The 19039-nt window shown below is 30.1% G+C and overlaps 2 protein-coding genes across 3 annotated transcripts in view; one reads left to right on the forward strand and one right to left on the reverse strand.

The window, feature by feature from the left end:
• Positions 1 to 14554, forward strand: part of LOC106459580 — a 24029-nt gene extending 9475 nt beyond the window's left edge. Inside the window, exons 3-8 of one of the 2 annotated variants that reach the window (XM_022386089.1) lie at positions 594 to 678; positions 2917 to 3056; positions 4191 to 4233; positions 4410 to 4526; positions 5232 to 5529; positions 10949 to 14554. In XM_022386089.1, the coding sequence (XP_022241797.1) occupies positions 594 to 678; positions 2917 to 3056; positions 4191 to 4233; positions 4410 to 4526; positions 5232 to 5529; positions 10949 to 10963 (698 nt within the window). In that variant the 3' untranslated portion in view covers positions 10964 to 14554. Of the gene's footprint in view, positions 1 to 593; positions 679 to 2916; positions 3057 to 4190; positions 4234 to 4409; positions 4527 to 5231 lie in introns of both variants that reach the window. The other variant, XM_022386088.1, reaches the window with a different exon arrangement.
• Positions 14555 to 16576: 2022 nt separating this feature from the next.
• Positions 16577 to 19039, reverse strand: LOC106459577. Its single transcript, XM_013919207.2, has 2 exons — positions 18859 to 19039; positions 16577 to 18252 (listed from the first exon to the last, which is right to left on the reverse strand). Exon 2 carries the CDS (start codon positions 18246 to 18248, stop codon positions 17502 to 17504), a length of 747 nt encoding a protein of 248 aa, XP_013774661.1. The 5' UTR covers positions 18249 to 18252; positions 18859 to 19039; the 3' UTR covers positions 16577 to 17501.

The raw sequence follows: 19039 nt of genomic DNA on the forward strand, positions 1-19039 counted from the left end.
ATTTATATTTTGCATATGAAAGCATTGTAATGCTTACTAATAATCTGCCAAATTTTGTTAACATGCTTACTAATTTAAAAATTATAGCATGAAAATTATAACAAGCACAAAATGATTACGAGGTTATGCTGAAAGAGTTAAGAGCCAGAAAGACTAAAAGTGGGTTTTCAGGTCACTGAATCTGACATTGGATTTTGTGTTCCTGATTATCCCTTGGGATGATAGGAGCAGATGTTTGAAACTGTTTTCATACCGTTTTGATAAGCTAGCAAGACTTAACATGGCACACATGCTCAGGTACCATGAGTAGGTATTCTATTATGGTTTGTTTTGGGTTTATCCCCCCCCCCCCAAAAAAGAGTATCTCAAAAATTAATTGGGGATAATAAAGGAGATTGACCATTACATTGTAACCTCTGTGTATTGAGGAATGGAACTTTGCAGTGGAGCTTGGAAATTTTATGCTAGTCATATAAAAAGTTAACAAAATTGTAATATTGGTTTTGATACTCATAAGCTGCTACTTTTAGTTTTGTGACTTATTCATTATTTAAAAGTCCATTGATATATGTTCTATACTTTTTGTTATTCAGAAAAAACAACACCATCTCAGAAATCACCAGTGACAGTTCAGGAATGGGTGAATTCAATTCAGTTGGCTCCGGGAGAAGAAAGCAGGTGTGTTTTGAAATAAGTCTTCAATGTATAACTGTAAAGAATGAGATTATGAAATACAAGTTTACAGTAATTTACACATTTGCTTACTCATTGCTAAATAATAAAATAATTCAGTTAGTAGTTGAATTTCTATTGTTTTTAGGCATTACATTTACTAATCTTTACAAGCAGAAGATTAGGCAATAATTTGATGCTCCCATTTGAGGTGCTTATCCTTCATCATAATACTTCCATCTTGTATATCTGTGTTAAAGAATTTTTTATATATTAAATATATATATATATATTTTATAATATTACAAAAAATTGCAAAATTTGTTTTTAGTTTAAAAAAACAACTTACAAAATGGTTAAGACAGCCTATGCTTAAAATTTAGTGTGCCAGTTTGCCCAAGATCAATAAAAAACAAATATAACAGACACCAAAGTTTGAGAGACTCAATAAAAAAATTTGTAAGATTTTTGCAGGAATACTAACAGCTTGAGTATTACAAGTTTTTTTGGTGTCATTTTTTTATTTATTGTTATATATTTTTTAACAAAAGTTATCAAAATGTAAAAATTTAAACTTCTCAGCATAACCTAACAAAAGTTCAGTAAAATAAAATGTCTGAAATTTCACTAACTTGAGTACAGTGTAAAATATGACATTCAGATCATGTGCTGTTTTTGTTATCTCTAGAGGAAATGGCTAATGGGCTTCTGCTCTGATTTATTGTTTTTGATGTGTGAGGATTACTGCCACAGTGGGTACAAAATATGTGACAAAGATTAACAGTTGAAACTGTTAAGATAAGTAATTTGGAACTTTCCCATCAATACTGCAGTTAGTGTAGAAGAAAAAATTGTATTATTGATTTGATTTCAAATTTTCACTTCACTGTATATTGATGATTTCTCTACAGATAGTTAGGGTAGAGAAAATAAAAGATAAAATATTTTATTGAAGAAACTTTTAGTTTTCATTTAGAAGGTTTTAAAGGTTATGCAAATGAAATATGAAAAGGAATATTTTCTTTTTTTTTTTATTGAAGATCATCTTTCACTCAGACTGACTCTACAACTTTATGAACAAATATTTAGTTGAAACACTTGATTAAAAATTATCTTTTTGTGTAAAACAGACTTTTAATGCTTACTAAATGCTTGCCAAAGTTTGTGAACATACATAGTAAATTCAAAGTTGTGTATAGTTTCATAGTTCCAAGGTTGGGCAAGTTGACTAACTTTGTTATTATAGGGTTAATGTGCATTTCAACAGTGCTGGAGGACTAGTTGTAAATAAATTCGTTTTCACTTTCAATAATTTTGAAGAAAACAGGTTTTAAGAATTAAAATGTCATGCTCATATTTAAACCTTGTGATGTATTGGGTGATAATAAACAAAAACCCATATTTAAAATAATACATTGTAAAAACTACTTGCGTTGCTACAACTAATCTTCATTAGAGGCACATCGAGAATCATAAGCTTTATTCAAGGAAGTTTATACATGATAAAGGGTATTTCATAAACTACCATAGTTGTTGTTCAACATGTTTTCTGTCATTTTCCATAAATGTATCAGGCATATCCTGAAATGAAGCCACTACAAGTGTCATCTGTTCTGGACAGTTTTCCTTGATCTGTATCTTGACATGCAATTTTATTCAAATGCAAATCTATTGTTGTTGGAAGAGGCAGATAAAAAAGAAGTAAAAGTAATGCTTGTTCGTAACAAAATCAATTTACGTGTATAGTATAATATAGTTTTTAAACGTTTCTGAATAGGACTTATGATTCTCAGTGTGTCTGTGGTGAAACTGTGTTTCTAAAATATTAGATTTTAATATATAGTTATTTTAGATATGGGTTTTTCTTGATAATCACTACTTAAATTTAATAGCACGTATGATACATACTAAGGAGTTAATAGTATGTATGTTTTTGTAAGATGGACCAGAAAGTAGACATTGAATTCTTGAGGGTTTTTACATTTCTCAATTTGATCTTTCATTTGATGCTTCGATTAAATTCATTGTTTCCTGACATACCTGATTTTGTTATAAATCATTTATTCACACAAATGTCAGCTTAATAATGTAGAGTAAGTGATAAAACATTGTATTTATGTATCCAGTTTTTAATACTACTCTCTGGTAGCTATGTTTTCTATTTTAACAAGATGTTCTTCTTTAAAACAAGTTTTGTCTTATTTTGCTCTGAAGTGTTAGCCAAAATAACTATGTCCCTTGCAGATCAGTGGAGGAGAAACAGAATGTTTGTGAACAACTACCGAGATCACAAACAGAAAAGATCACCCCAGATGTTCCTATTTCACCAACTGAACAACTTCGGGAAGGTTCATTTGATGACAACCTCTATTTGGGAGCAGAAGGTAAAAAATTAGCCTTCAAAACAAAAAATACTTTAGATGTGTTGTTTCAGTGGAACTTTAGACAGAGTATGTTTGAGGACTAGTGGTTTGCAACTACCCGTTGAATGGAAAGAGGATGACATTTCAGCTTCTATACTAAGGCCTCACTATAGAACACATACATGTCCCCTTTTATTCAGCAGTCAGTTGTAGTCCATTAATGTTCTCAAACCTAATATTTTATATTAGATATCTTACCCCCAAAAATATTTAACTCATTCTTTCTAAAGTTAATAAAAATAATTTGTTCAAACGTACATACTTTTAGTTTGCTTATCATTCCTGTTTTGTTTTTGTACTTACTGCCATGTTTACCAGCTTCACATCTTGAGTTGATCCCATCAGGTGTCCTGTCTTTAAAACACCCATTTAATATCTTTGAAATGCATACCTAAAGTTGTTTATAAGAGAAAATAAGTTTTTCTGACATAACGATTTTATTTGTGTCATCAGTCATGTTTTAATCTTTTATAATTTAAAGTGAAACTCTCACAATTTAAAAAAAGAAACTCATACTGTTTAGTAATTTTTACAGAAATATAATATTACTAAAATTTTGTAGTTTCTAGCTAAAGTTTTGTTTGCAAAAATTGATTAAGTTTGAATGTATTTTACATATATTGACAAAGTAGCTTCAAACCTCATCACTGGCTGCTTGTGCAAAAACAAGTTTAAAGTAGCAATAATTATTGTAGCAGAACACATGGACGTGTTTACTTAAATGCTCATGACATCAAAAATTCTGAATTATGGTAGATAAATTTGGTAACTTATTGTAAATGTACAAACTTTGATTTTGTCTTAAACATTTTTACACATATGGACACACCCAATGAAGTTCTAAAAGCAAAAGGAAAAATATCTACTTAGCTGACACTTTTTTGTGAAAATTGGTTAACAAATAAAAGGGAAAAAGTTGTTCACTTATCTGAGAGCTTTATTTTAAATTCTGTTGAGTTGTGTATATGTGTGTGAACATTAATACATTTCAATAAACATGTACAGAGAAATAGATAACAGTGCATTTTTATTTTGTTTCCTGATTGAGAATTATTGCCAACTGATAATTTTTTTTATCTCCCTATGAAATTTAAGCTCGAAATTTAGATGGAGTTCTTCAAGAAGCAGCTGTTAACAGGTAAGTTTTTCAGTGAAGTTTGCTTATTTTAATAGATTGTAAGCACATTCATTCAAAATAATGGAAAGGAAAGTTGTTACTGGTTTCAAATGGACGTTACTTCTCTATTTTAGCAGGATGAAGATAATTTTCTTCATCTAAAGATATGTAATAATGAAACCCTTAATTTTCAACAGGGTGGCCAACTCTCTCTCACCTCAGTCTCGTCGCATGTCTTTTGGAGATTTGCAAAGTAAACAGAGTAGTTTCAATTCTGATTTTTCCAGTTACTCTGGTATATCCAGTCTCTCTAGGTAAGCTGGATATAATCCATTTAGTTATTTATATTGGATATTAAACTCAAATCTTCCTTCCACATGTTAAGAAAATAAAGCTTGATTAATTAACTTCAGACATTTGTTATGTTATCAAAACAGAAAGATAAAATCATATCTCTTGTGGAATGTAAAATTTCTACTTAATTACACAGATGTGTTCACAGTTTGTGACAAAACAAAACAAATTAATTTCTATGCTTTTCAACCACATTATTTTTGGCTAACCAGAAGCATGCAGATTTGTAACTAACTTATACAAATTTTTATTAATTTGAGAAGAAATTTCAAAATGAATAAAAACATCAGTGTCCGTGTTCTTCTGCAGTGGTAGTTGCTTTAATCTTGCTCTGCCTTTCGCACCTTCCTCATATTTTACTTGGAGTTCTGTTTCTTGAGAGTTTCATCTTGAGTAATACACATAGACAGGCTAAGACTATCATTGTTATGCAACTGAAGGGAACCATGTCATTTAAATGGTTTTGATGTGATAATTTTTATCAGTAAATTTTAAAGGCTTTACTCTGCACATTTGTTCCTGGTTTTTATGATTCCTAGTCAATATTATTTTACAACAAAAAGATGAGTAAAACATATCTCTGCTATTGTTTTCATTTTGATTATCATATAAGTATTTCACTATACAAATTAGGTATTAAAAACAACTAATTTTGTTCTTCCTAGTGTGGAATCTTTGCTGGAGGCCAGAAGAGGGGATCCAGAAGAAGTACTCCTAGCTCTTGGCTTTGGAGGAAAACTACCCAAAGATCCCATCTCTCGAATACCAAAAAGGTTCCTTTTGCAACCATCTTGTGCAAAGGGAGTAAAAGTAGAAGATTTCCTAAAGCATCAGGAATACTTACTAGCTAGACGAGTATCTGGGCCTTTGGAATTTTTAGGAGTTTCAAGTCAATTTCACTTAAAGCAGCAATATCTTAGACGCAAGTGTAGCAGTAGCTGCAGCTTTCCACAAGTAGCAAGAGTAAGTTCTTTAGAATTGCATTCTACACACCTTTCTCATTCTGGACAGTCTGAGAATGGTTACAAACAGAAGAAAGCTAGGAAGAGCACAGTCACATTTTTAGATGAAATTGATCCCAGCCAAGACTTTCACAAAATACCTCACATCTCAGTTACAAACCCACAAAATGTTACAAACTTAGAACTCTCAGACAAGCATTGGCCTTCTGAATCATCTAGGCCACAAGACAACACCAAGTGGTGGAACAAGTTTGTTTACAGTTCAGATGTTGTCATTAGTAATTCCAGTAATTTTAGCTACTCCTCCTCAGACACCCATACAGGCATTAGCTCTCCCCACCGAGTGGTACGATCTAGTCTTGTGTAATATATCCTATGCTATAAATTTCCATATCATTTTTGCTTGATAAAATGTATATTATTTCTGCCACAATCATACATTGGCTACACTGGTGTTTATCATTTTAAATTTTAAATATGGTCAGGTTGAGTATGTCACCCCTCTGTGGCTCAGCAGTAAGTTTGCAGGCTTACAATGCTAAAAATGGAGTTTCAATACCCAAGATGGGAAGAGCAAAGATAGCTCATTTTGTAGCTTTGTGCTTAACTACAACAGAAAATAAACTAAATGTGTTTTTTAAGATTAACAACATATTTTGTCTTTCAGGCAGGCTTAGTGATCCAGCATTTTAATTGTTTACACCAGCAGCTTTTTTTTAAAGCTACTAATAAATGTGATTTAAGACAAAAATTAAGATTTGTACATGTATGTGCAAAAAACATTAATGTGAAAAATAACTGTAGATATATACTGACACACAAAAATGTGCTGTTTTAGTTAAGTGTAATGAAGAGTGTCTATGTTAGTTATTGTTGCATACAGGCCTCCCAGTAAAACTAAAAACCTGTTAAAGCTTATATTTTAAAGTGGTACTATTTTGTTTTTGTGAAAATAATAAGTAAATCCAACAAGTTTTCATAAAAGTGTTAAAAGTAAGAATTTTGAGAAAGGGATAAAGCTCTCCACTGTAAAGATTAACAAAATCCTAATAAATTTATAAAATATTTTATGGAAAAACATAAGAAACCTATTTTAGTTACAGTAATATTGTGATTTTATTAATGGTTCAGGTTAGAAAATGAATTGTTTACCAAATAAATGAGGTAGAAAAACCTACAAAAACATACAATTTTATAGAAAATAAGTCTATAGAAACCTGTATGTTCATGTTACATCCTCTTTTAATTCTTAAAAATATTCTAGGAGAGCTGATATTACAGAAGACATCATTGGCTAAGTAGCAAATAAATAAAAATATATTTTACTTTTTATGTGCAACAGATGGCAACATTTTTAATTCAGTTTTCTAAAAAAAAAAACATTGGTTAAAAGACAAAGAAACTTTTTTAATGCAACATAGGACAACATTCTTAGTTCATTGTTAAAAAACATTGGTTAAAAGACAAAGAAACTTTTTTAATGCAACAGAGGTCAACATTCTTAGTTCATTGTTAAAAAACATTGGTTAAAAGACAAAGAAACTTTTTTAATGCAACAGAGGTCAACATTCTTAGTTCATTGTTAAAAAAACATTGGTTAAAAGACAAAGAAACATTTTTAATGCAACAGAGGTCAACATTCTTAGTTCATTGTTAAAAAAACATTGGTTAAAAGACAAAGAAACTTTTTTAATGCAACAGAGGGCAACATAATTAGTTCATTGTTCCAAAAAGAGACTTCTTGCTGAAAATTCATAAACCCCTTTCAGTATTCACTACAAATTCTAAAAAACAACAAAGCATTGTTAGTTAAATGACAAAAAATATAAAATGCTTTTCTAAGCATCAAAAAGCAGTATTGCCACTCTGGTATACCAAATGAAAATTCTTGGGTAAATGATAAAGAAAGGAATATTCATCTTAAATGCAAACAAAAGAAGTGTTTGATAAGGAGTGTTAGTTATGTAATGGGAGATCATTTAGGCAAGTCATTTGGGGTTCAACTTCAGCACCAGTTATGAATGAAATATTTATAATTCCAGATGTGCAGTCATGAGTGGGGTACACACGTTACCAACTAGAGGAAGTTTACAGTTAGGATAAACAAATGAATTGGAGACTGGATTCAAAACGCATACAATACTTTAATACAGAATATTCATCTACATTGAAATTACCAAAAGTATCTTGTTAAGCTTCCACATTAAAGGAACCAAATTATTCGTTCTGAGTGAGCAATTGTTCGTTAATTAAACTTTCAATAATATTCAGCAAATCTCTCATTTCTACTAATAGGTACTCTAGATTTGAAGGTAACTTCTTTGAAGGCATGTTGAGCACACAATGCCAGGTTGTGACATGTGAATTTGATAATAATAACATTGAGAGATACCTGTCTCAATCGTGAAAGCATAGAATTATGGGCACCACACACATTATTTGCCCATCAGATGAGAAACGTGTGCAGTTTGCCAAATCAATGTTGATTTGTGTCATAAAATCTGATATTGCCCAAAATAGATTTTTACCAGTTGCTGATGTAACTTGCAGTAATGCGAAAAATTCTATTTTCATAACATTGTCTTTGGAGGAAAAAAATTAACACAAAGACACAGTAGTTTGCTGGTAGATATATCTGTTGACTCATTTGTCAACAACAAAAGTTTAACTTCTCTTAACTCGTTAATTAAATCTTCATATAATGCCGTGGCAACCACATTTTGTATGATGCAATATTAGGTTTTAAAATAAACTTTTCTTGCTATATTTTTTTATTACATCTAACTTGTGGTCCACTAAACATATGCTACAATGACACGCTAAAGATACACTGTACTTGATTTCAAATTCTTTGAACGATGAGTTAACATTTGATTTTTCAAAATGAGATTGAATCTTCAGTTTTGATATTGAATCCAAATTCTTCATGTGTTTAGAATTTTTCATGTAAAACTAAACTATTTCTTTTTATACTGATACTGCATACTTTACAGTAACATGCATTACCTCTTTGTGTTAACCACTTAAACTCTTCTTCCCATTTTTTGTTATATTTTCTCTCCTCTTCGTAGGAGGTTTTCCATTCCCCCATTTTTAACAGTATAACATATACTTCTCGCTTAGATATTCTAAAAATATTTTGATATCATAACACTGCACCATAGATTATTAGTTCACAAAGTACATGTAAATGTGCAAGGTGATTAAATCTGAGTCACTATTGGAAAGCTGCTAACTAGCACTTAACATGCTGCTAATTATTTAAGCCTAGTCAACTATCCAACAAATGCTTGGGGCATGTGCATACTTAAGACTTATTTTGAATAAGTGCCATAAATCTGTGACACATAGACATATTGGTAATGAAAACTGAAACAGAATGCAAGTAAAATGTGATGCAGTACAATAAGTAGAAGCTATTTTTTATAACGAAATTTTCTAGTTATCATTTTTTCTTTTTATTTATTCATTTATTTTGATTTTACTCTTAAAAAAGCCAAAGTAAGGCCAAATAATATTTGGCCTGCATGCAAAAAATTTGAAGGCCAACAAGTTTCCAAAAAAAAACAATTTGGCCTTAAAAAGGCCAAACATGGCAACCCTGAAGTCTCCTTTTCCAAAATTGAACCATTCTGTTTCTCCACATTCTGCCCTCACTGTAACCTCTTGCTCAGTTTAAAATCTCTTCAGCAGAAGAATCAGATGTTCTGGTACACTCATTTTCTGAGTACATTTCAAAATTATGCATGGTTCGTGCAGTCTAACACTTGGCTGCAGTCAGTAAAACACAGATAAACTACTTTTTTTATTCTCTTGCCATTTCCATTATCCATCTTATGTAAGCTATCTGATCTCATATTCCTCTACCACTCCTGAATCTAGTTTGTTCATCTGGCAGTTTCTTTCCGTAAAAGGTTTAAGATTTTTCAGTAGGATCTTAAGTATAACTTTGCTTGTTTGTGTGATCAGGGTGGTCGTGCAGATGTTGGCACATTCTCTAGCATTTCCATTCCTTTGGTAAAGGGATTTACATTGATTATTTCCATTTCTTACTCCACTCTTGTTGACAGTTGACAAATAGCTGTTAGGACTTTAATTGCCTATTCCTCTTTTGCTTTGAACAGTTATGTGGGTACCTCATCAACTCCTCGTGCCTTTCGTTAGTTTATTCAATACCCATTGCACTTCACATTCTAGTAGTATAGGAATGTAGATATTATAATACATAAGCATACAATCAGAAGGGTATATATATCACAAATTATTGGCAGGTCTGCATACAAGCAGCACATTACTAGAAGATTTGCACAAAATATGAAAAGGAATACGTGCAAATTATTTTTAAAAGAGTTTCACAGAAGTAGGAGGGAATATATAATGCAAAAAAGTATAATGTAATATATGAAGGTAATACGAGTTGCACACTAGCAGTAGGGGATGTGTTCAGTGTGTTAGTAATACACGTTACTAGAGGACTTGCATACATAGAGATGCAATTGTGTACAAATTATTGAAAGACTAGTGTAATGGAATGCATTCATATTTGAAGAATACATGCATGCAAACAGAAGACTTGTATATATTAATTAAAAGACACTTAGACATTAACAGAAATGACTGTGAACACTGTATTTGAAAGAACAGAGATGTTAGTAGAAAGTAACATGAATGTTATTAATGCAAGGAGACTGGTAGAAGAATACATGCACACTGTTCATAAACACAGTACTTTAATATAGGGGAATGTATACATGTTGTTGAAAGCTAAAAACACACACAAACTCAAAGGGATCTTAGGAACATTATTTAGAGACAAACACACTTATTACTGGAAGGGGATCTTAATAAATTATGAAGTAATCCAGAGATATGTTTTACATTACCTCTAAAGTACACTTTCTGCTGTTGTATTTTTTAGGAAAAACTGAACTACACCAGCCTTTCAAATTTTATTTATAGTTATATATTCACTTTTGTCTCAGGGTTTTTTTCATGTACAAGACTACACTTAGATATGTTTTTTAATATAACATCAAAAATAAAGAACTAACTCAGAAAATGGTTTTCAGAACAATATTATCTAAGGTTATACTAAATAAAACTAAACTAAGTTCAACACCAGTACTTTGGCCTATGTAAAACTTAACTAGTCTGTTTACAGTTTTTTCTAATTTAGAACTAATAAAACCTTTAACTGGTGTATATTCAAGTCATTCTCCCAAAAATTGTACTTTTTAACTCAGTACTGGAGCATCCTTCTAGTAATCAACATTCATAATTTGTATATAGAGTGTAAATTTGAGTATTGATGTTAAGTAGATTACATTTCCTGAAATATAATGTATCTTTATATCTCTAAAGCTGTGTTTTAGTAATCACTTCGATCAATACAAATGTGTAGGATTTTTTTTTTTTCATAGTTGTATCGTTGGTGAGTTGATGATAGCTACAAATGAATATTTTGCCTTATCTGATGAAGGGTGAATTGATTGCTCTTGAATTAATGCAAGAATTGCATATACTAATACACTGATTTTTGTTCTGTATTTGACAACAACATTTGTATTGTATGGAATAATAGGTGTAGTATGAATAACTTTTTTGTGTTTGGAAGTGTACATTTTTGTTTTTCCTCTTCAGTATTATTGCTCAATTTGTTATAGAAACAAAATATTGTATCACTGTTTTAAGACAATGCATAAACAGTATGCTGCAGCTACCACTAGGTGGCTATAGAATATAAAAACATACTGTATTACTTGTAGTTTAATTCACTATTTTAACCAAATGTATTGTTCAAGTTAAGTCTTATCAGTTCATGAGTAGAGATGGTGAAATGCAGGTAAAAACACATAGCCTTATAGCTACCAATCAGAGAGTGGGTTTAGATCCCATTAACCTGTCTCTCTGTTGTTTTTTTTTTGTTATTGTTGACTTGTACCATTTTTAGCTGTGGCTTATGGAATGGCTCCGAGTAGTTTTTTTTCAAGTACAAACTTTTAGCTTTGTCATTTCTTGACCGATCTAAGATCTAATTACATTTTTGGACTCATGAGTTCAAACCCTTTAGATTGATGTATTTGACCATGCCCAAGGTTTCATAGATTGATTTACTATAATCCTGCCTAAAAGAATTTCAGTTTGAGTTTAGACTGGTAAAGATCCTGATGAGTAATAAAGTTGAATCAGGTATATATGTACCCCATGTTTGGTATTGCTGGCACACAAAATATAGTTAATAAAAAGGAAAAAAAACGTCTCGTAGATTAATTTATTCTAATTATGCCTAAAAGAATATTAAGTACCCCAGCTATTGAGGAATCCCTCTTGATTAACTAAATAATTACTTGAAGTACTAAAATCATTGTTATAGTAATCTATCTTTGGCCTTAATTTGATACACTATTAAATTTAATGTATTATTATTGATAGACTTTAAGACAAGTCATTCAAAACTAAAACTTCTGCATCTACTCAAATGTTGTCCATTTCTGTCTTGTTATAATAAACAAAAAGTTACAGTTACATATCGCATTAAAGGTATCAGAATATGGAGTTGAATAAATTACAATGCTTTAGTGGCAGGTCTACTGAGGTGTTAAGATGTGTGTCACTTTTATCATTTTGTGTACAAAAGTAACTTGTGACCAATTTTGTATTGTTTCTTTTGGAACATACGAAAAAAATTTTGATGATACTGTACAAATGTAAGATAAGAAGTTTTAACAGACAATAATAAATATTTTTACTTTAGTTGAAATTATTGAGGAAAAGAAACTTTCATTAGGTTTTATGTATATAGACACATGCACATGTATATATGTACAATGTTTACCCTGACTGATTTAATAATAGGCTATTGTCTCAGGGAGCTGATTATACTTTAAGCCTAATGCTAGAATACAGGAACTTGGTGAAATTAATCATTGTAATTTGTATAACTTGCTTTTATGCTATAAATATTCTAACAATTGGTAGAAAATGAAGAGGGGAATTTTGTTCCTTGTACATTAATGAATCTTGTTATGTGTATTTATATACATACTTGAAATTTTAGAGTTGATATTAAAACAGAGAATACTTGAAAAAAAAGCACCGTAGTTATCTTTATAAATTTATAAGCTGTGAAGCATACATGTGTATGGTAAACATATGAATTTGATATCAGTATTGAGCTAATATATATATATATATATATAATTTTTTCAGTTTATTAGTTTATGTTAAGTGATTGTGTTTGCTTAATCACTAAAAACCTAAAAGTGTTATAAAACGTTTTTACAGTTATTTATAAGTTATGATTCACCATATCAAATGGTTACCGAGGTCACAAAATTCAGTATTCATATATAATATATACTTAGTTTTATTGTGTTAGTGTAAAGTATTTTCCAATTTTATTAGCAATGTTGTTCTAATGATTTTAATAGCATATTCAAGTCCCAAACAATCAATAGACATATCCTAACTAGATTTTTAATATTTGTTTAAAAAGAAACATTTTTATGAATAAACTCTCACATGATAGCAATATGTTTTTATAAACTTTGTTAGTTAATATAGATGTTTAATAATGTAAAATCTTGTGAATTATTTGAATTTCAGTTTGTGTTTATTAACATTTAGCAAAAATTTGATGCAACAGTAAAGAAGTTATTTAGATGTTAGAACATTCTTGATATAAATCTCAAAAGTTTTTATACTTGTGCTTCAGTACTTGTTAATCGTACCTGCCAGTAGTTTGTAGATGTGAAGTTATGTTACTCACATTAACATATATTTCATGATGTTACAAGGGAAAAGAAAAAAGGTAATTCATGTAATAAAACAACAAATTCTTGAGATAGTTCTAAAAGTACTACCTCAGTTGCATAGCTAAACTAAAAATATACATTAAACAATCTATTTTTTTTAATTACATGTTACTCTAGAAATTTGGCTACTTAAAATACAGATAAACATGAGGAAATTTTTCTGTTTCTTTTGTGATAAACACACTTTCTGTCAAGAAGGGCCCTGCAACACATCCACTTCAGCCTTTTCAATTCTCTGGGTGATAGTTTCAATGTTTATAAGCTTTGATAAAAAAAGGGATATAATTTAATATTTTTGTGAGAACTTTGCTTCATAAATCTATTAAACTAAGCTAAATGAAGTGTGATCTTGTTTCATGTGCCATAATTACCTGTTTTGTTATTTTTGCCTGTAACTTTTTCAATGAAATTAATGGTTCAACAGTATATTTAGAGTTTTTGAAAAGTAAGTTAAAAAGACTTAAAAGTATATTTGCATAAATTGTATTTAAATAATGCAAATACTTTTTTGTTCAAGCTTAATAAAAATACTCAAAGAACACAACACATTTCAATCTTTTTTTCTTTCTATGTTATATGCTGTGTGTGCTTTTAATAAAATATATTCATATTTCTTATTACCCTTTGAGGGAAATTGTATTTATACACAACTTGTAGTTTGTATGAAGCAACAAAAACATGTCTGTATTTTTGATGATAAGCTTGTGATATTTCTATATATTTCAATTTTATTTTTTGCTTACTTGCAAGTTCTGATGTTTTCCCAACCAAAATAAAACAATTTTATTTAAGATGGCTTAGAGAAATAGGGCTTTTGTTTGATGATATAAAACTGTGTAAGAAATGTTTAATTTGTATCGTTACTGGCCTTTTCATGGATACTTAATTTTTGATTAAAAATACAGAATAATGTAAGTTTAATATATTAGATATGTAAATTTTTTGTATTAATTTTCATTAGTTAGGTGCACAGTTAATATTTATAACAATGCTTGTGAAATGTTCAAAGATTTTCATGTATTGACAAACTATGTACGTGGAATGTGTATAGATAGGTAAATACCTTATTTCTTACATAGAAGCAACCAATTTTTTATTTAGCTAAAGCAAACTGTTAAACATTAGAATGAGCTTCTAGTTTTAATGCCGAATTATATAGATATATATGTATTTTCTGCTCTTTTAGTGATTTCAATATATCCTTGAAAACAATTTGGTGTGTGTGGTTTTTGTTTCAAGCTGTTTTTTACAGATCAAAGTTAAGTATTTATGTATTTAAAAACGTTTTATTGACCCTGACAAAAATATTTACATATCTTAGTGAACAGTGGCTTTCAGTTTCATAAATTAACTGGTAAAATAAGAATATGCATTCTTTAGTTAATAAAGGTTAAGATTTTGAAAATTATAAATCATTTACAAAAAACAATACTGGAATAACTACATATTAACATAATGTCAAACTTACCTACTGAGATGTTTAAAAATTAAAATTTTTATATTTGAGGTTTTTCTTTTACATTATCTCCTTACACACTTTATTAGCCCCAACAACATCTTAATTTAATGTTAGTTTTGTTGCTGCTCACAACGTAAAAAAAAGTATAAAAAACAAAACAAAATCTTATTTACAACCTGCTTTATTAAAAAACCTAGAGCACTGAGAAAGAAACCACTGCCAGGGAACGGGCATGAGTCCACAATGTATTTAAAATTTTAAGGTACTTCAACAGAGAAAAAACCCAACACTAGTCCACACTGTATTGAAAAGCCCAGAGCTAGAAAATAAACTAGGTTTCGTTACGAAAAACAAGCCTCAGTAAAAGTATCCAGTATTAAAAAAGCATATGGTATATCAGGAGAGAACTTAAAGTACAGTTAATTCACAAAACTAGGACGTATATGAAAAGTTTAAAAAAGCCTGAAATACACTTTCACAATATAGAATAGCCTAAAGCAGATAGAGGAAAAAAAAAAGGCCCCCCAAAATCATTTTTCAGAATTTTGCACAAAGCTGCACGTAACAGTCATCCCTTCTTTCAACTGATAGACTAAAGGGAAAGCAGCTAGTTAACAGCAGTTACCACCAACTTTTGCATTACTCTAATTTAGCAGAATAGTGAGATTTCACCATCACATTCTAATGCATTCATGGCACATTTTTGTGGTAACAAATCTAAACCATGAATCCTTATGTTAAACATAATACCACGCAAAGCCCATCAAAAACTGACCAGATGGTGTTGATTTGAAGTTGCACTAGCTATCCCTAATTTAGCAGTGACATTAGACAAAAGGCAGCTTGTCAACACCACCTACCATCAACTCTTGGACTACTTTATTTTTTACCAACAAATAGTGGGATTGACTGTCACATTATAACACCTCCATGGCTGAAAGAGCAAGCATTTTCAGTGAAGGGGATTCAAACTCGTGACTCCCAGATTGAAAATTAGGCACCTGAACCACCAAGTCATGCTGAGCCTCATGTAGTGTTGAAAAAAAACAGTAAATCAAAAGGAACAGAAAAGTCTCAAATACAGACCACTTATTCTAAATTCTCTGTCACATTAGGAAGAACTACTTCAAGTATGGACATTGCAGTGTGAAAATAAGGTAGCTAAGTTAAGCAATCATGAAAATCTACCCAATCTAAATTTTCACTTTATTAAAAAATATGCTACAAGTGTTGAAAACCTCAGTACATCAAAAGGAACAAAAAATTCAAATAGGCTCTGCCATTTTGAATAAAGACTTGTCAGATGTTTACCCATAAACATCAGTCTGATAACTTCTTATCAGACTAATTAAATTGCATCTTTTTTTTCCCTTTTATGCCAAATATTTACTTATAAAAGTTTTAGAATATTAATATTTTACTTTAAAAACATGTTAGTTTACAAAAGAAAAATGCTTTATAAAATTACCCGCTTGTCATGTAGGTTTTTACTCCTGATGATGGTAGCATAAAGCGACCAAAACATGTATTCTTTTTAATTTTGGCCATCAGCCAAATAAAAATTTTGTGTTTTTAATTTTAAAATTTATTGCACAAGTTGCTATAATTGAATTTTCAAAAATGCATTATTATTTTGAATCTTTGACTACTATTTAACTGTAAGCACTATAACCTGTGAAGTATAAGTAATAACAAAAATTAATATGTTTGTGCTGAAGAAAAGCATTAAGAATTGTTATAAAATTCTTAGTTAATTATATAAACATTTTGCTATTTTTAAATGATACTTCATCTTAATACTGTTACACTTTTTGTAACCTAGAGGAATAAATTACACATAATGCAATAATTGGTAACCACTATTTATTGTGAGTTTCTACATTTATGGAAGTCGGTTATCTGAAAACATTCACACATTAAGTCTAGTTTTCAGGTTAGTACAATTTTAAGAATGCATTCATTTTGATACTGATAACAGTTTTATATGATCAGTTCATGCGAGGCTATTGTATTATATCCTTATCATCGACCTAGTGGATCCAAGATTGCTCAAAACTGAATTTCTAAGCCAGTTATAGAAATGTTATTGTTCAGTATGAGCTAATTTTATAGCAAACTAACCTATATATTTAAATTTGATATACAACAACACTTTTTCTAACCTTAGAAATTATTGGCAAAGCATTTGGTTAAAGTTGTTTTAGTCAAGTAGTTTATAAACTAAGAAAGTCCACATTTTAAAATTAGTACTAATATGAAATTATTTTTGGAGTATTTACTGTTTTTAACAAATATATAGTAAACTAAGATTGACAGGAAACCAGATAACATGATTAATAGGCATATCTTTTCTCTTGTTACATTTTTCATACATCTTAGTTTTCATTAATTGATAACAATCATGGTAAATAATATTAAGTAATGCACTTAATATGCTTAATTTTCAATGCTAGCAATTTTTTTAAATAAAATATCAACAATGAACTTAACATCAATTCTGTGGAAACAAATCAGGCTAGATGTAAGTGTGAAAAAACAATATTTTTTTTACAAGAGTTATACATGCAAAAGCTTTTTTACAACCTTCAAGTGATAACACCCAAGTTGCTTTATTGGTATATTCATGTGATGCTGGTAAATAAAACATTAAGAAATAACTTTATATGTACATATACATATATAAAACTACTAACATATTCTCTAAGTTGTGGAACTGCTCTTAAATTTCATCAAGTCTCTAACAAGAGTACGTGGTGTCTTACTGTCCTGAAAATAGCTGACTGCTTCATTCATATGTTGTGAAGTGACCGAATTTGATAAATCTCCACAAGATTTCAGTAACAAAACATTATGGCTAAGACTATCTACATGGATTTGCAAGTTTTGTTGCATAGTCCTGAGTCTGTCAAGCACACCAGAATACATTACGGTGGACTCGTTCAGCTCAGTTTTACCTAACGTAGATGAAGAGGCAAGAGATTTCTGTGGCTCTTCACTTTCAAAATATTTTCTTTCTTTCTCTAGCAAGTGATCCCATTCTGAACTTTCAACATTCAATTTGTCAACATACATACTATAACAGGAAATTTCATCATCATCTTTTACTTCTTGTGGGAGAGTTTCATCAACAACAGTAGTAGCCAACTTAGTCAGATTTTTGCTTTGTATTTCTTGCTGGATCTTTTCAAGACTATTACCCACTTTGTCAAAGCAATCATCAGTGTCGTAACTAGAAAATTCTGGGTCTTCCTTCATCTTTTTTAATGTATATTTGAAGCACATTTCAAAAAGACAATTCAGCCTTTCTTCTGGAGGAAGTTCATCGGGAATAGTTTCATACAAGGAAGAAATTGGAAGAGCTGTCAGCCCTCTACTCAGTCGACGACCACTTACAAAACTTGACCTTCGCCTTTTCTTTTTTTGAGAAGAGCTGCGACTACCAGGCATTATGCTGAAAATTAAAAAAGATTGAGATTACAACCTACTCCAACACTAGTATAACTCCTCCAAATCTGGAAGCATTCTGGCATATCTTTAGTCTTAACCATCTCTAAGTCTAACAACCCAAAATCCTCACTTAAGTTGATTAAAAGTAAAACTGAATATGATATTAAAATGAGGTTTAACCAGCATCTATGAAAATTAATGTTATAATAGGTAAGAACAGGCAAAATTTGCACTTCGACAAGTTGGAGTTTTTCACATACATTGTATACAATGATACATACTCAAAAAATATGCTTTTCTGTCAACATTACTGTTAAAATCAGATAATGTTTCCGAATTATCAGTGCTATTTTGTTACTACTTTTTTAAACTTAAGTCTTAAGAATCGTCGAAAGATTGTGACACGCCTTTTAATTTTATATCAGTTGATATTCAAAATAAACTATGCTTAATATTAAACTTAAAAGTGATATTTATTCGTTGAATCTGACGCATGCAATCATGTTAATACTACTACTACTAGTTCATTCAATTGAATTTGGAGTTTGATCTTATGACTAGTGTTAGTGTTACACTACATTAATACAAATTTAAAAAAAGAGGAACTAACCTCAGTTTTCAATCCTGATATTGTATTAAGAAATGACCAACAAAAAATCTAATTGTGTCACGTTTTCAAAATAGCTATTGCTTAACCTAATCTATATTAAATACTTTTGGAATAAGTTAAAACCAAACGTCGTATAAAATTAATTTAACCGCGCCAAAATTAGTTCTATTGAACAAAACGA

The sequence above is a fragment of the Limulus polyphemus genome, unplaced genomic scaffold (genome assembly GCF_000517525.1).
Source record: "Limulus polyphemus unplaced genomic scaffold, Limulus_polyphemus-2.1.2 Scaffold631, whole genome shotgun sequence".
Lineage (NCBI taxonomy): Eukaryota > Metazoa > Arthropoda > Merostomata > Xiphosura > Limulidae > Limulus > Limulus polyphemus.